Raw genomic sequence first — 18718 nt, 5'->3', positions numbered from 1 at the left:
TTTGTCTTATCTCTATTAAAGCTCAATCTGAACAAATGTACTTTGGCTAAATACAGGTTCAGAAAAGAAGCATGAGAAATTATCATCTTCCGTTCGTGCTGTCCGAAAAGGTATCATTTAAATTTGAAATTGTTTTCATTGCATGCTTCCTTAAAAGTCATTATTTTGCCTTATTGGTTCTCCATTAATAGTTGGTTTTAATGTAGTAATGTTCTGATATATTACATTAAGGGAAAAAAATAATTTAGTCTTACACAGAGCTCCATGTTCACTTCTTACTGGGTATCTTTTAGAACAGTAGCAGACATTTTAGGACATCTTAACAGTTTTTGGACAGAGTGGATGTTATATTTATTTTAGTAGCATAATGGTCTATTAGCAAATTTTAAATGGTTAATGTGATAAAGATCTATAAAATTTATAGCCATTTTCACACTTAAAAAATATGGATCTGATATATTAGAACATTACTATATCAGGTTTGCCTTCTTGCAAAATGCTGGTGTCTTTCTTAGCTTTGCTTTATTATGTGTTGTGGCTTAGCTTTCTAGGTTGAATGGGTGATTATGAATTTTAAAAGTTTAGCTGGGTTTTGGAGGGCTAATTTCAGTTAGTACAACTTATTTCCCTCTGTGTGATAATGGCTTCTGTTTAATCAATTTTGATTTCTTTTTTTCAGATCAAACCAGTAAACTCAAATATGTCCTACAGGATGCGAGATTTTTTCTCATAAAGAGTAACAACCATGAGAATGTGTCCCTTGCCAAAGCTAAGGTATTAGCATCAGTTCTGTTGAAATATCCTAATCTTGAAAATTTAAATGTGAAGGTAGACTTGAGTATCACTTGAGTACATGACATACTGTAATTTTCATTAAAGCTTTAGAGATCCATAGTCCAGTTGACATGTAGGGTCTGCTTTTTTGACTGGTTAGGCAACCTAGTAGTAATTTGAGTTTTCTTTTAAATCTTTTGAAGATGAGTTTAGAAATAAAAATGTTCAATATTTGAAGAATATATAATTATACGTTGTACAACAAAAGCCGTGTTTCTTTGGATTTTTGTGTTTCTATACTCAATTGCTAGTTTATTATACTAATACATTTTATAAAGTTTTTTTAGTTAACCAGTTTTGTTTTATATTGCTGCTTGTTTTACACCTTGAGATTTTCTTGAAAAGAAATCATTCTTTTACGGAGAGTTTCTTTTACTTTTAGAAGTAAGATCACTTGGATTTAGAGGAAAAGGGAAGAGTTAATTTTAGTTTAAAGCCCCACCCTGGGCTTTACAAAAGGGATATGCCCAGTTGCTATAGGATGTCGTAAGGTTAATTTTTTAAAAAATGTTTTTGTTACAAAAATGCATCTACTTTTTATACCAACTATTCTAATATTTTTGTATTTTTGTTTTAAGAGAGTTTCTACTGACGTTGAGAAAGTTAAAACTAAAGTTAAGCATTTTTTAAACTGTATTTCTGTCAATATTAATAATCCTATATTTCTAACTTAAGTTGAGGGTTACCCACTAAATTTTACAGATGGAAGGAATAGTACAGTAAATAGTGGAAGTTTATTCTGTTCTTTAGCTGGAGTGGATTTAGGCAGAAGTAGTTAAGCACCTAGTGAGAATGAGGTCTAGTATGTATCAGCAGATTAAACTGAATTAGAGGTTCTGGTTTACATTAGCATTCCTGCCTCTGAATCTTTCATGACGAAAGAATTGTTTAAAATGCTTTGGAAATAATAACTATGTTCCAGCTCTACATAAAACACAGGTCTCTTCAGTCAAACTATTGATACATGAAAATTTGAACTTAAATAGAAAGAAGAGAGAAATGCTAGAAACTTGACAGAAATTCTTCACTTACGGATTTACTAACATGATCATTTTTAATTATTTGGTTAGTCACAGTTTTTAAAGAAAAAAAATGTACACATTGTGATTCACCTTCAAACAGAATGTTTTTACCACAGTAAATGGTTCTGATTTTAAATTGTAGGTGATTGTTTTTATTATCTAAAATTCTAGCCCATATGATTTGATTGCCCCCTGCCCCCATGTGTTTGTTTACTAATTGTTTTAATGATTTTGTTAAGGTTGGTAATTTTCTCCATATTTTTCCCAAGTTTTTAATAGATTATTCCATTATTTTGACATACGACATTATTCATAAATGTCCTACGAATAAATAGGACATTTATTCATTATAGCTTATTGGTAACCTTGGTTTCCTGCAAATGTAATTGGAAACATAAAATATTTACATTAATTTCAATCTTTGATCTTTACATTATTTATATAGGGTGTATGGTCTACACTGCCAGTAAATGAGAAGAAATTAAATGCTGCATTCAGATCGGCAAGGAGTGTTATCTTAATATTTTCTGTGAGAGAGAGTGGAAAATTTCAAGGTAAGAGTAAAAATAATTTGGATATGTAAAAACATTAATTATATTTGCATCTATATATTATGTTGTGATTTATTCCCCTAGGATTTGCAAGACTTTCTTCAGAATCACACCATGGAGGATCTCCTATACATTGGGTACTTCCAGCAGGAATGAATGCTAAAATGCTCGGAGGTGTCTTTAAAATTGACTGGATTTGCAGGTAAATTACACACTTCAGTGCAGATAATTAAAGTTGCTCTTGTTTTGAATGGGCTACCAGTTGAGAATAATGTTAAAGCTCCACAGTTATTTAGTTTTAATTTATTCTAATTATTGTCCCCCTTTTTTTGGTGTCATTCCTAGGCTGATTGGGATCTATAGAGTTTATTTAACAATGTTAAAAAAAAAGTAAAAGTAACATTAATATGCTTAGATTGTATTGTTCACCACCTTTATAATTAATATAGAATGCATGGGGCAAAGAGTTATTTAGTCAAGAGTTTTATGTATTTCATTTGTTCTCTGCATTAGTATTATGGCAGTAAATTTACAAATCAGTTGCTTATGTTATTTAGCACACGTTTATGTTTAGTGATTTAACATGCCATTTTATTACTGTGGAGTGGGAAAATAGTCACCCTTTGACTTGGCTAATATAACATTTTGGAGGTGACTAATTTAGTTGTGAACAACTAGTGTTTTTTAAGGAAGTTAGCAAATCATGTTAGTTGTCATTGTGACCTTTTGAAACTGCAGTAGTTAAGATTTAAATGTTTGTTAGAAAAGTAGACTTACTTTGAATCCGAGTTATTTACCACTTTTTTTGTCCTTACTGAACGATTGTATATTGTTTAAAAAAATGATTAAAGAAGTCAATTTAGATGATACAGAGAGACTTAACACTTCAGCAAGTGGATAATCTCTTGTCGAGAACTGCAAAATGGGGCAGAAGGCAGAAAACTTTTATAGGATGAATAGTAAAGAATAAGAAACAGACAAATAAGAAAATACCTGATTGGATGGGGCCACACAGTCAACCTTGTTTGGGATGAGGAAGCCCAGAGTTGGCTTGGCGTTTGGGGATTGACTGACTGGATATATTGCATTTCTGGTCAAGTGGAGCATTTACAGGGACGTGAAAGTTATCTAAGTTTCAGTTTGTTGGCTTAGCACCTTGGGCAGGAGTGGCTCCATCTTGGACTTAGAAAGCTATTTCAACAATATGAAAAGCTAATTATTTAAGTGAACTTTATATGGCATGCACAAATCTACTACCTGTAAAATTAACTTTAGCTAAATAAGAATTACCTGAAAGGGACCATATGGATTTTTTTGTATCATTAAGTCGGCTTAGGTGGATTTTTGATGAGGATAGAGGAATTGGATAAGAAAGAAAAATGCTGTTCATATTCAGGAGGCAAAGTAGCACAAAGAAGAGACATGAAATCAGAAACCATGGGGTGGGGGGTGTGAGTGGGGTCTGTGGATGGGATAGGGAACCACCTTTTTAATAAAGCAGATAGTCAGTAAAGAGAAGAACAAAAGGCAAAGATGGGTAGTAATGCGGGCCAGTCTAAGGAGTTAATAAACCTTTGCTGTGGGACAGTGAGGAACTATGAAAATGGGCAGTGATACAGCAGAGATAGTGTATTAGGTTGATGTTTAATAGAGTAGCAAAAAGCTATATGTGCATATAAATATATCACCATTATTCATCCCGTCATTACTTTTTTTTTTAATAAATTTATTTTATTTATTTTTATTTTTGGCTGTGTTGGGTCTTCGTTGCTGCATGCGGGCTTTCTCTTGTTGCGGCTAGCAGGGGCTACTCTTTGTTGTGGTGCGCGGGCTCATTGCGGTGGTTTCTCTTGTCGCGGAGCATGAGTTCTAGGCGCGCAGACTTCAATAGATGTGGCATGTGGGCTCAGTAGTTGTGGCTTGCAGGCTCTAGAGCACAAGCTTAGTAGTTGTGGCGCATGGGCTCAGTTTCTCTGCGGCATGTGGGATCTTCCCAGACCAGGGTTCGAACCCATGTCCCCTGCATTGGCAGGGGGACTCTCAACCACTGCGCCACTAGGGAAGCCCCCTGTCATTACTTTCTATAGGGAAAAATTAGAAGCAATCTAAATTCTCTCATAGGAAATTGGTTAAGTAAATTATGGTTTGTCACTTAAATGTAATACACAAAAATAATTGTCCATGTAATAACATGGAAAGATACAACAAATGAAAGGATACATAATTATAATGTTGGAATGCATTGTCAGAGTGGTGAGACTATAGATGATGTTCCCATACTCCCCTGTACCCAGGGTTTTTAAATATAGATTTATAGTTCTTAATTTCTAAAGTTAAATCATAATCAAAATGATAAAATTTAAAAATCTGGTGGCAGTTTATAGTGAAGACAAGGTGCCAATTATTTCTTAGCAGAGATAGACATTTTTACTTATTTTTTTGGATGGATAACTGTACAGGCCAAAGGAGAGATTTGTTAAGTCTATGGTTTTATGACTAGAAACATTATTGGTGTCACTGGAAAATATTTGGAGGTGATGCTTTCTTAGGAGGAAAATAATTACCCAGTTTTAGATTGGTGGTAGCAAATTTTAGAATGTTACTTGTTTTATGAACCTTCATTTCAGATTATTGATAAGGAAATGTGTTTCTTAATTTTAGAAGATGAGTTTATTCACAGATTATCATCTTCATTTTCTTCTTCATTGACTCACTGGCTCTTTTACTAACGCATTTGAAATATATATAGCTAGCATCAGAAGAGGTACAAACCCAAATAGTCCATTCTGCTAAGATTTTGTGTAAAATTTTGGGTAGTAATGTTTTTTATTACTGTTAAGTAAATTTTAGGTTTACCTGGAAAGAATATTCTTAATTTAAAAAAAAAAGTAACTTTTTTAAAAATACTCATAAGTGCGTTAAAGAGTAATATTAAAATACTTCAGAGTTCTGAGGGGGCACGTGTTCTTATTACATTGACATTTCTTTGAGTAAGTCACTTGAACTCTAAGTTTTCTGTGTGAAATGAGAATTACATTTGACCTTCAGTGTTAAAAGGATTAAACTTTAATATAAACCCTGAAGGCTTTGCTATCAGTAATAGTAACTGCTATTAATATATTTTCTTTTCAGATATGATAGTTTAAATTAGAGTTTTATTTAAGTACCTTTTGGATTTAATAATAGCTAGCCTTAAGTTTTTTGAGGTGTGGCCCCTGGATCACCTGCATCAGTAGTATCTGATTATTAAAATGCAGAATCCTTACATGCACCTCAAACCTGTAGGCACACTGGAGTTTAAAACTAGATGGTGCATGGTAGCAGATATGAAAGGAAGCATTAAAAAGTGACTTAAGTTGCCGCTGGGAGTTAGATCAAAATAAGGCTAAAATCTATAGAATGTCATTCAACCAGAATTAAATCTACTGACTATATTGTATTTTAATCTCACCCCTTTCTTGTCCATTCCAGATAACCCATTTCTTTTTTCTTTCATGGTTTCTCGATATTATTCCTTTTAGTTTTAATGACCAAAACAGCTGTCAGTACATAAGAGCCTCTGAAGAGTTTCATGTTCTTTTGTTAAATATGCCCCATTTTCTAAGCTCCTTAAGTCAGAGAATCACTGCCATGTTACCTAGGGTACTCACAGTAAAGATAATCATCTGTAGGCTTTTTCATTACATGTCTGCTCAAAAGCTCATTTTTAGGATCCCTGCTCTATAATTGTGATGACCACAGATGTGCAGTTTCTCTTAGTCTTAATCTAAGCCCTGTTTTTCCTAAGGCCTTACAGTTCTCTGTGCTTTTCAGTCTGGGATTAACTAGTTTGTCAAAACAGTGGGCAGAGGTCCCTAGAATCTAGTTAGAATCAGTGCCACCAAAGAATTTTAACCCTAAGTGACTCAAACAGCTCAGCATATGCCTTTTTTTGGACCTAGGGTATTCCATTGCTAATGTTTAAATAACAGTGGTAACTCTGTGCAATAATAACTTGTAACCGTCCTGCACTTTCGTAGTTGTAGGTTATTATTGATTCCTTTCCGTAACCTTTTTTTAACTGGCAACTGAGGAAAAATCTGAGAAGCCATTAAAATACAGTTTTAACTATAGATCTGCATCTGGATATTCTAGGCCTTTGGTATGGACTTACTCTAGCTTAATGATAGTCTCTTTCCCCCTGCCTTCCCTGTAAAGGGTGTGTGTGTGTGTGTGTGTGTGTGTGTGTGTGTGTGTGTGTGTAGATATATATACATACATATTTTTATGTATGTACATACACTCTTGAACCACTCTCGATGTGTGAGGTAAGATGTCTTTTAGATGAGGAATACAGTAGTAGTACCTAGTAGGCATTTCTGTCACACTCTGCCCACTTCTCCCATACATTCACATCACCACCACCACAGATCATGCCACCTTGATACTTTAATTTTAGATATATACTTCTCTTTTCCTGTAAATGTTGAAATATTTTCTGAGGTTTAAAAATAGTTGTGTAAAATTTGGGCGTTTAATATTCATCTTTAAGAAAATTCACGTAAGGTTAGAATAAATGGTTATATAGCTTGTCCACTGGACCAGGTTATTTGCTTGTATTTTTTCTTCTCCATTATATCTTTGCTCAGGTCCTTTTCATTGCTTCAAATGTAACCCTGCCTTACCTCTCTACATACGGCTTTTCCTGAGTCACTTTTCTTTCAGGCTTATCCCATATGCCACCTTTTCCAGGAAGCATTTTCTGATTGTTTTTTTCTTTCTTTCCAAAATAGATATGACCATGCACATTAAAAACAAAACTTTTATACTCTATTTATGGTACCCATTCTTTTACAAAATAATTGTGTGTGCTTGTTTACTCTCGGATAAAAGCTGTGGAAGAAAGGTTAGGAATTCAAGCTCTTTATTTTATTCATCTTTGTATGTCCTTTGAGCAGTTTCATTTGTATTGTATGTATATATATAATCTTTAATTAAAGCATTTATTTAATTTGGTATTACCTTATGCACAAATAGATGAAACTTTATTGAATGATATTAATTTTCGATTATTTTTTTTGACAAGTACTTATTGTGTGTCATGTTTGTGTTCAGTGTTGTGCTGGGTTGATAAAGAACTATAAAAATACAGGGTATCTTTTTTTAACTTGGTGAGACCATTTTGCCCTATGGCTCAACTTAGAGCCAGAGTTTGTTTAAATTATTTAGGTATAGCACTGTAGTGTAAGTGGAGGGCATAATTAATACATGCAAATATAGGAATTTATGAATAAAAACGTGTTGTCAAGAGCCATTCCATATGTGGTGGGGAATATTGCCTTATCAAAAGGAGGGAGGACATTTGAATCTAGGAAAGCAGCCCTGAACCAAGGATAGGGGGCGTGTATTTTCATTTGGTATTAACTGCCTGGTTAAGCTTCATCTCTTTGTTGATCAGTTATTTAAAAATACAAAATTTTTAGGGGCTTCCCTGGTTGCGCAGTGGTTGAGAATCCACCTGCCGATGCAGGGGACACGGGTTCGAGCCCTGGACCAGGAAGATCCCACATGCCGCGGAGCAACTAAGCATGTGCGCTACAACTACTGAAGCCAGCATGCCTAGAGCCTGTGCTCCACAACAAGAGAGGCCACCGCAGTGAGAAGCCCATTCACGGCAACGAACAGTAGCCCCCACTCACCACAACTAGAGAAAAACCCGTGCGCAGCAACAAAGACCCAGCGCAGCCAAAAATAAATAATTTATTTTTAAAAAAATACAAGATTTTTAGTACACAGAAGCAAGAAATATGCTAAACATTTGATATGTTATTTCATATGCAAACTGCTTAAAACAAGTATGAAGAAGGTGGTGATATCCTTGTTTATAAGATGAAGAAACTCAGGCTCAGAGAAGCTGAGAGAGAGCTGGGATTAAACTCCAAACTGTCTTGGTTTCAAGCTCATTATCTTAAGCGTATTATTTAGGTTTTTTAAATTTTGAGAACACGTGAGAATGTAGAAAGAGTGTGTCTCTGAAGGGGGCTCCCTTTCTGGGGAATAAGCTCTATCAATCTTAAATTTTAGTCATATTTAAATCATGATTAACATAGGAATTCACTACTAAAGTAGTATAAGGATTCTGCAAAGTAATATAATTAATATTACTTTGTATTTAGGCGTGAATTACCTTTCACTAAGTCGGCTCATCTCACCAATCCTTGGAATGAACATAAGCCAGTAAAGATCGGACGTGATGGACAGGTTTGTTGTTTTAATTGATTCTTTAAAAAACATACATTTAATCAACCCTTTTAGAGATCTTTATTGAAGGATATTTTAAAACCATTTTTGATTGAATTTGTGGGAAAGATTAAGGGAAAATATTCTTATTTGGAGTTTGTGATTACTGTGATTTTGATTGATTAATCTGACCTCCGTTAATGTTGAAAGATAGGTAGCTTTATATGGTACTTCATTAATACAATTGAAGGAAAAGTTTTCAAAGAGAGTTGACATGATTTTTACATGCTTTTTCATTATGTTACTACTGTTTAACAGATTCTGAACTTTGTATATTTTACAAATGCCATTTAATGTCTTTGCTGAAGTTTTCTGAGGAGAAGGAAGCTTTATGAAAAGGACATAAGTATGTGTAGTCAGGTTTTCAAGTCTGCAAGTGAAATTAAAAGTGTGCTGTGACTTAAACCCAAACCTGTGAACCTTACGGTTTCTACATGTAATTTTGAACCAGGTTTTCATTGCTCATAAGTGAAAATATTGGTAATTGAAAATAAAACTTAATTTTAAAAAGTCTGTAGATTAGTCTGTTTTTCTAGTTAATATAATGTATTTAAGTGCATTTAGCAATTTATGATTATGAAAATTGTTGACACACTAACATGTTTTTCCTCCACTGTATTGAGATGGATGACTTTGTCCTGATACTTCTGTGTTTTGCACAAAGAAATATTCCTTTGTTGCAGAGGGTGATTGTCACAGAGTTTTTTGTGTAGTTAACTTTGGAGATTCTACACTTTTAATTTTTCCCCTTATATAAATACGTGAAACACTTTTAAAAGGTTTTTTTAAAACCTTTCAAGGAAATTTATCGGAATCTCATACGATCATCAGCCTTGGGAAGGAAGCCTCCAAGTCAATCTGTTTTTGTTCTTGTACATCAGGAAAATACAAGTCTATTGAAAGTTTCTCCTTTTTTTTCATCTTGTAAATTACTACTTTCCTATTCTAGGAAATTGAACTTGAATGTGGAACCCAGCTTTGTCTTCTATTTCCCCCTGATGAAAGTATTGACTTGTATCAGGTCATTCATAAAATGCGTCACAAGAGAAGAATGCATTCTCAGCCCCGGTCAAGAGGACGTCCATCCCGTCGAGAACCAGTCCGGGATGTGGGAAGGTTAGAAACGTTCTTTGGACTGATAATAGGCACATGTATCAGAATAACATGATGGAGGAATGTGATTCGTCAAAAGTTTGTCCTGCGGTAAAGAAGAAAGAGAAAATCCTCAAATCAAGCTGCATGGACTAGTTTGTGGCTTCATTGAGGATTTCACATGGTCACCTTGGTCTCAGTCATTTTTCAAGAGGAAAATGGGGATCTTTCCTTATGCAGAAAAAATTATCTGCTAAAGAGTGATAATCAGTTTAGATTAGATAATAATCTGATAATACAATGTATACCATTGAAATGAGGTAGGCCTTTGTTGCTAAGAACAGGCTAGAAAGGAGGAAGAGGAGGAAGTCTTTATTTGCAAAAATTGTTAATATTTTGTAAAAAGCCTTTTCTTTCAGGTGTGTCTCTGGATAAGCCTTATCAGATATGGGACTTTTATAAAGGATCACTAATATTTTTTCAGAAGATGACGCCTCATTTAGAGGATAAAATATTTTAAGTTATTTTGATATTCAAGAGGAGCATTATTGGGACTGTTTCAGATTTTACCATCGTGATGTGTTAACCCCATTGTCAAATATTGTCTAACTTGTACCCAGTGAATTCACACATCTTGCTGAGCTTCTGAACACAATAGGTTCTTTCCAAAGGGGATCAAGTGGCCCTGGGAGACCCGGCAACAAACCAAAAAGAAGGGCTGTTGCTGTGTCTGTTTGCAGCTTTTCCAGATGCTGGCAGTACCTGTGGACTTAAAGTGTTTTTTAGAGGATCGCCATGGTTATTGATCACTACTTATGAACTAAACAGCATTTTCCAGGAAAAGGGGGTTTAACTTGTTACAGAATTGGAGAAGTCTTTGCAAAGGACTGATTTATGCCCTTCTACCCAACACCTTCCCCTGTATAGATTTGCATACAGCTAAATCTAAAATATTCTGCTAAAGACTGTTGGATGTGTGGTTGATGGGATGAAACCTTTGGTTAAGTTTCCTTTTGGTGGAAACATCCTGTGGTAGGTACAGATAATCCAACAAGAGTCCCCATTTCTTTGAGCTTAAGAAGGACACTGTCAAGTAGGTAGGAGGAAACCTGGCAGAGCCCCCTTATTTTTGGCCTAAAAGGACTGAGCACCAAGATGTCTTTTGAAGTTTTAAGCTAAGAGGTTTCCAGTGCAATGCAGTACATACAAGTGAAGTTTTTACCTCAGTTTTGCAATGGACTGTAAACTATACTTACACTACACCTTCTCTCAAGCCTGCCAGGGCCTCCATATTTGTATGTGGCTTACAGCTTAAAGTCAGTAGTTGGACTACTTTATGAACTGTTACTATCATGTTTTATACCGGTCGTAAATGCACTCCCCAAACTACAAGAAAGCGGTATGTTTATTTTTTTAAACCAGCTTTTAATTTTCTTAGTCTTATTTATTGTAGATGCAACTGTTTTTATTCTGTTGGGGGGGCTTGGGTTTATTGCAGCTTCGTAGTTTGAGTGAACTTGTGTTGCAAAAGTTAATGATAGCAGTTGATATGCAGAGAAATAGCTGGAAAACTAGTGATACCAGGTTATTATGGAGTTTTTTACATTAAGGGTAAAAAGGTGTATTTATTATTACCTTAAAAACTTGGATTTTTGTTTTTCTTTTGTGTAGCTCTTTATTAAATACTAAGTAAAATGAAGTGTAATGATGTATTTACATTAACCATTGAGATTTATGGAAGATAGTGAAGAGCAGCCCTCTTCAGATAGTAAAGTTGTCACCTTCTAAAGAATACACTTTGAACTCGTTTTATGAACTCTGTTAAAACTCTGCCCCATTATGTGCCAGTTTTATTTTAAGGCATTGTCTCTGGAAAACATTCCCATAATTCCTAAATGTTATTAACTTTAGAAATTGGTTTTTCAAAGTATTAAGATTTTCAAAACTTTTCTGTAAAGTCACGTTTAATAAGTATCAAATTTTCTGTATGATCATGTGAAAAGTGTAATTTTGTGCAAAGCAGAAGAAAAATATTTAAGAAATTCTTAATTTTCTTTAGACTTAGCCTAAAATGACATTAATACGTATAAATATATAGATTTTAGAGTTACCTGTTATGTAATGATGATAGTTTTTTTCCCCCCTTTCTTTTACCTAAATGGAGACTTTATTTGGGAAAGTGTTTTAATTGTTAAACTGGATATTTATATTAGTTTGAGGGCAGCTCACTTACTTTTGTTTAGATTACTAAAATGTGATTTACGTATTTTGAGCAGATTACTCTTTGCAAGTGCCTCGTCATAGCATGAGGATTACACAGAATATCTATTCCAGCGCTTCATCTAAGGATTGGTGTATAGTAATTACTTTGAGGAATTAGAATTTAGAAATTTTAAGATATTTGCTCACCAAAAATGAGTGTTATTTTAAAGGAAATAATGAGCTTTTTTGTATGCTTATTTCTGTCAGAAACACTTGCTTTGCTGTTTGTTCTCCCAGCAGTTTTTGGTTTAATTTCTAATGTGTCTAATTTGTGTAGGCGTCGACCAGAAGATTATGATATTCATAACAGCAGAAAGAAACCAAGGATTGACTATGCCCCTGAGTTTCATCAGAGACCAGGTTAATATTTTATAATCCTGCAGATATTTGACTTGAAATTATTAAAAACAACAACAACAACACAAACTTCTCTCATGACCCTATAGTTTTAAAAGTGAAAAAACTTTAGGATGTGACTACTTAAACCTTAGGAAATTATTAATCACGTAGTAATTCCTCTACTTTGTTAAGGTTGTTTATTCTAGTGTGACTCATCATAATGTTAATTATCTGAAATTACTAATTATCATTGCACAAATGGAAACTGCACTTGTGCTTTTAAGATTAAATGTAGTTAGGGAAAGCAGTGATCTTACACTCTATTAAGCTTTTGATTCCCTTTGATACTTAGTATTTCATGTGTATACAGCTTTAAATGGAAACGGAAATTATGCTATATTTTCTAAATAAAAATACCTTTGACATCATTTTTTTAGAGAGGAATGGGGAATGCTTGGTTTAATCTAAAAGCAGCTTTTCAGTTAGTCTTTCCCTTACTGGAATTGAAAAAGGCAAAGTGTATTTAAGAGAAGATATTTAAAACAGTCAGTGATACACATATAAAAATTAGGCAATTTGGAAGTTGGTGTTAGCATTAAAGCACTGTATGTGACAAGTGGCTTGATAAGCCTCATTCTTCTCCAAAATGGGATATTCCAGAGAATAAAATTAAATTTTTCCCCAGTAACTTGGCCACTCAGATTTTTTTACATTTTTAATTTACTGAGTACTTATGAAAAGGAGGTAGAATATTTCTCTTATTACCATGGTTCTTTCACTTATTGATAAAATGTATATATCTTCATTTTTGCAACTTTTGTTAATTTTGCTTTTCTCTCTGTACGTTTGCATTTTTTAAAACTATGGTTGACTTAGCAAGGCTTGTGTATACTCAAGGTAGAGGTAAACATTTGTTTTAAGGAAGACCTATTACGGTGTCCTCAAGATAATTCCTCTGCCATTACCTTCCTTACGGTGCAGCATGAAGAAGTTTCTGTCTAGCAAGAATTGGGGTGTGAATTTAGAAGATCCATATGAAAATCTCTCTAGCAGTTTATAATTCTGTGATATCAGTAAGTTATTTAGTTACTTCTATCATGTAATCTGAGAAGAAAATCTGAAAGTGGAATAATACAATAATAGCATCATTATTATTTCATGGGAAGAATTGAATTGAGTGGTAAGGAAGGTTTAATTATAATGCCATAATAAAAAACATATATTTGATATACTAAAATGCTTGATGTTTAAACAGGGTATTTAAAGGATCCACGATACCAGGAAGTAGATAGGTAAGTTGGGTTCACTCTTGCTTAGTTTTGAATTACATTCTTGGAACTAGTTTATGAATTACCTGAATTTAGTTTCACAAATCTTATTCCCAACAGACGGTTTTCAGGAGTTCGCCGAGATGTGTTTTTAAATGGGGTAAGCATCTCACTTTTTAAATTTAATGTACATAAAATCTGTATCTGATTTATTTTGTAACTTCTGGGCTTTTTATTTATTTATTAACATTATCATCTTTCATTTTAGTCCTACAATGATTATGTGAGGGAATTTCATAACATGGGACCACCACCACCTTGGCAAGGAATGGTTTGTATTATTCTGTTTTTGCAAGTTATTTAACTTCATTTGCAGTTCCATACATTTTGAGTGCTTACTTGGAATATGATTGTTACAGTTACCCATTAGGAGACTTAAAATACGTATCTTTGGTGATATATACTTGCATGCTGTTTTTAAAACTAAAGGCTAATGAATGATTTGATTTATATTAATAGTACCCGCTTAATTGATGAGTATTATGATTTATTATTGTAGTGGCTAGTAGTGCAAACTCTTCGGGGTTCAAATACCTTCCCTTCTCAACTCTGACCTTGGACACGTTTCATAATGTATTTTTTTTCTTATAGTTTTCTTTATCTGTAAAACTCGATAAGCATCCATTCATTCTTTGGCTCATCAAACTAATATTTAGTACCTACTCGTTGCAGGCACTGTGCTTGCCCTGGGTGTATGTTGGTGAATAAATTGAACATTATGTCTATCCTTTAAAGGCTTAAAATTTAATGGAGTAGTCATTAATGTCATTTAATGTCAACCTCAGGATTGTCAAGAAGCTAAATATACAAAATACAAGTTAAGTTTAGCATAGTGCCTGACCCTAATATTCAGTAAATTCTCTATATTAAATAAGGTTAATTAAACCCTGTTCCTAAACTTTAATGTTTTTTCCTTTCTTTAAGAAAACTGGATATTCTTCTTAGAATATATCTTAAGGTATTGAGGATAACTGAAGCATTAATCCCTAAAAAATAAAAAACTTGGAAGTTTAAGTAGTTCTGATTGTTTCTTACCTTTTTTATCTTAAATGCTGCCTGTAATGTGGCATTTCCATCTGACTTTTGTTTCACTTAGTTACTCTGTACAGATAGATGAATTATGAGGTTTCTTTCCTTTAGATTTTATGAAATTAAAATATTTAATAATATTATCTTGGCACTAATTAGGGGGAGAAGTACTTTTGATTTTCCATTATTTTATAATGGCATATAAAAGTTCATTAGCCCCTGAGTTTTTTTTTTTTTAAGAATACAGTTGTGCATAGTGGTTATGATGATTGATTCTAGATCCAGGATGCCTGATATTGTGTCTAACTTCCACCCCTTTACTAGCAGTGTGATCTTAAGCAGGTTACTTAACCATTTGGTGCCTCAGTTTCCCTTTTGTAAACTAGGATTACAAAATAGTACCTATTTGTAGGGTTGCTGTGAGAATTAAATGAGCCATGTAAAGTGCTTAGGACAGTGCCTGGTCCATAGTAATCACTGTGTAGTGAGGGCTCGCTGTTTTTATTAGTATGTAAATTGTATGTATAAAAGTATAAATGTTAAATTTTGGAAGATATGTAATTAGAGAGTTTATTACACACATTTTCAACAAGCAAATAAAGAGGGTATTTTGAAGAATCCTAATGCCATCAAAGTAAATGGCTTGTACAGAGTAAATTATTTGTTTGGGATGGGTGGTTTGGATAGGGGAATTCTAAGAATGGTTTGTTTACAAGATTGTTTGGTAGATGCTTATGGAAGTGGTTTTCTTTTTTTAGACTCCTTATCCTGGAATGGAACAACCTCCACACCATCCTTACTATCAGCACCATGCTCCACCTCCTCAAGCTCATCCCCCGTACTCAGGACATCACCCAGTACCACATGAAGCAAGATACAGAGATAAACGAGTAGTAAGTGAATGAGAAGGCAGAAGTATGAGGGAACTGCTTAGAATTCTGTAGATAATTTGAATGTGAGGGATACCAGATTATGTTGAATGGTAGATGGTTTCATCTTCTTATTGAAGGCTGTTTTTGAAGTAATTCACAACTTGTTTTTATTAAAAATGGCTAGCCCCTTTGATTATTTAAGCAGACTATATTTGAGTTTGAGATTTCTGGGTCTTCAGTATAGTAGTTGGGCAGAGTTTATTAAATGTCACACACACACACACACACACACACACACACACACACACACACACACCTCTCTCTCTCTCTCTCTCTCTCTCTCTCTCTCTCTCTCTCTCTCTCTCTCTCTCTGCTGGGCCACATAAACATCCTTTTATCTTCCCACATGATAAAGAGCATGCATATCTGAGAGGACCAGTCAGAGCAGTGGTTTCCTAGCCTATCTTTGAGATACTTTCATCTGTCATTTATTTCCTTATCCTCAAAGATACTAATCCTTCAAAATAAAGTCATACTAGGATCTTTAATGTTCGGTTAAACAATTTGAGAATACTAATTGACTAATAGACTTTAATTTAGTAGTGGTTTTTTTGGTTTGGTTTTCCAGTCACAGAAGAAGAAATATACAGCCTATGTATGATGAAATCTTAGTTGACTAGCTGGGTTGTGTTTTTTTTTTTTTTTTTTTCCTTTTTGCTGTATGCGGGCCTCTCACTGTTGTGGCCTCTCCCGTTGCGGAGCACAGGCTCCGGATGCGCAGGCCCAGCGGCCATGGCTCACGGGCCCAGCCGCTCCGCGGCATATGGGATCCTCCCAGACCGGGGCACGAACCCGTATCCCCTGCATCGGCAGGCGGACTCTTAACCAGTGCGCCACCAGGGAGGCCCTGGGTTGTGTTTTTAAAAATGCCTTTTGTAAATGATCACATTTTCAAAAAAGGAAGTTTTTCTGAGATTCTTTTATCAAAATGTACTTTTAAACAAGTTATATTTCTATTGTAGCTTTTTTGTTAGTATTTATGTATATATTTCATAATTAGGTAATATTCACATATTTATTATATGTGAAAGGTAGTGTGGAATTGTTTTTGAACCTTATATTCTATATATTTAAGCTGACTCTTGAAGAGACCAAGTTCAGTAAGTAAAGAAGAATTGAGAACTAAGAGTAGAAATCTAGAGCAGGGGTCAAGTTTAGAAATATCCACGGTAACAACCTTGCACCTCAGTTGCATATCTTACCCTTAGCGTCCTCCTCAACCTTTTGTGTATTATTAGCTCTGTGTGGAATAGACTACAATCTTACTGCAGTACATATTTTCTTAAAATTCTGTCAAATTCCATAAATTGTCATTAACAGTGATTTAGTTTGAAAAAAAATCAGGAATGGAAGAATTCTTAATTTCACCTTTAGAGGGCAGAGTTGGTTTGGTTTAGTTTGTGGACTCAAAGGAGGAAAAATAAGTAGAGCTCACCAGTTGCAGAAAAACATTGATGACATTTAGCGTAGTTGACAGCATGTATTGATGTATTGATCATGTATTGATCATGTGGTTGATGGTCATCATTAGGTGATTATTTTGGCATAAATTTTTTTTTTTTTTTTTTTTGTGGTATGCGGGCCTCTCACTGTTGTGGCCTCTCCCGGAGAGGTCATGCGGAGCACAGGTTCCGGATGCGCAGGCCCAGCGGCCCTGGCTCACGGGCCCAGCCGCTCCGCGGCATGTGGGATCTTCCGGGACCGGGGCACGAACCCGTGTCCCCTGCATCGGCAGGCAGACTCTCAACCACCGCGCCACCAGGGAAGCCCTGGCATAAATCTTACTAAAGGGATTGGATGGAGAAATCATTAAAGTTAAATAGAAAACTGCATGAAGTGATTTTTTAATGATATTTGAATAGTCCTCTGTTGTAGGTGTCTAACTAGTAAGACATCAAAATCCTTTTTCTAAACAATGCCAGGATTACATTCTGTGAATTAATGAATAGGGCATTTATTTAGATTCTTTGTCTACAATGAAGGGACACATAAATTCCGTTTGATTTTTGACATACCGTACCCATTTCTTACCTTTTCTAGCATGATTATGATATGAGGGTGGATGATTTCCTTCGTCGAACACAAGCTGTTGTCAGTGGTCGGAGAAGTAGACCTCGTGAAAGAGATCGGGAGCGAGAGCGAGACCGCCCTAGAGATAACAGAAGAGACAGAGAACGAGATAGAGGACGTGATAGAGAAAGAGAAAGAGAGCGATTATGTGATCGGGACAGAGACCGAGGGGAGAGAGGTCGATACAGAAGATAATGTGCTTTTGGAAGCACTGATTGTTTAAAAAGAATCTTGTATTTTTCTTTTTGTGTGTGTTTACAAGTAGTAAATTTATTTTCAACTGTCTACTTAAAGTTCATTGTGTAGAAGGATTTATTATGACCCTCTTTGTTCCAAGCATGCAGTATAATAAGAACTGGAAAAACTCAAATCCTCCAAAAAATGCACCGTTGACAATTTGAGTTGAGACTTTTATTTGGGGCAGAATGGAACAGTCCAAGAATGTAGATATTGATTCAGTCTCCATACATGTTCATCTACATATAGTATGTTCATCCTAGAGTTATTTTTTGTTTGTTTTCTTTCTTTTGGATCTTGATGGATGACTGCCACAATATTTTGCTTTGATGTATTTCTAAATGTAGGTGCACACGGTTCAGTAAAAATAATGCTGCTATCAATTATGCAAATATTGAAATAAGATGGTTTGACTGTATGGCAGTGTTGTAGCAGCCTCTTGGTTTTTCCTTTTTTCTAATCTTAAAAAAAAGTCACTTTTTATGTTTCTTCCATCTTCAATGATGAGAGCAATATTAAGAAGGCATTGCTATCTAATTTTTAGTCTTTTTAGATAAAAAATTCCTATGTTCAGTAGCATGGTTGATGCTATTGTTTAGCCTTCCCCTCCAAACTGTATACATTGGCTTGGAATGTTCACAACTTTGCGTGTGTGGCAGCAGAAGATAATTCCCATATTCTACATTGCTACTGTTTTGTATAAAATAAATTGGTAAAGATTGACACTTATGTCTTGTATTTCT

General features: G+C 34.6%; 1 protein-coding gene across 4 annotated transcripts in view; it reads left to right on the top strand.

The window, feature by feature from the left end:
* YTHDC1 (YTH N6-methyladenosine RNA binding protein C1) overlaps positions 1-18700 on the top strand; it is a 35475-nt gene extending 16775 nt beyond the window's left edge. The window contains exons 6-17 of one of the 4 annotated variants that reach the window (XM_060108979.1): positions 57-110; positions 680-774; positions 2302-2410; positions 2492-2609; positions 8563-8647; positions 9636-9802; positions 12318-12400; positions 13635-13671; positions 13768-13807; positions 13916-13978; positions 15495-15629; positions 17709-18700. In XM_060108979.1, coding sequence (XP_059964962.1) covers positions 57-110; positions 680-774; positions 2302-2410; positions 2492-2609; positions 8563-8647; positions 9636-9802; positions 12318-12400; positions 13635-13671; positions 13768-13807; positions 13916-13978; positions 15495-15629; positions 17709-17933 — 1211 coding nt within the window. In that variant the 3' untranslated portion in view covers positions 17934-18700. Of the gene's footprint in view, positions 1-56; positions 111-679; positions 775-2301; positions 2411-2491; positions 2610-8562; positions 8648-9635; positions 9803-12317; positions 12401-13634; positions 13672-13743; positions 13808-13915; positions 13979-15494; positions 15630-17708 lie in introns of all 4 variants that reach the window. The other 3 variants (XM_060108978.1, XM_060108981.1, XM_060108980.1) reach the window with 3 other exon arrangements.
* Positions 18701-18718: the final 18 nt, after the last annotated feature.

This window comes from Mesoplodon densirostris, chromosome 1 (assembly GCF_025265405.1).
Source record: "Mesoplodon densirostris isolate mMesDen1 chromosome 1, mMesDen1 primary haplotype, whole genome shotgun sequence".
In the NCBI taxonomy this organism is placed as follows: domain Eukaryota; kingdom Metazoa; phylum Chordata; class Mammalia; order Artiodactyla; family Ziphiidae; genus Mesoplodon; species Mesoplodon densirostris.
Note: the sequence above shows the minus strand (reverse complement) of the source record. Positions and strands in the feature narration are given on the sequence as shown.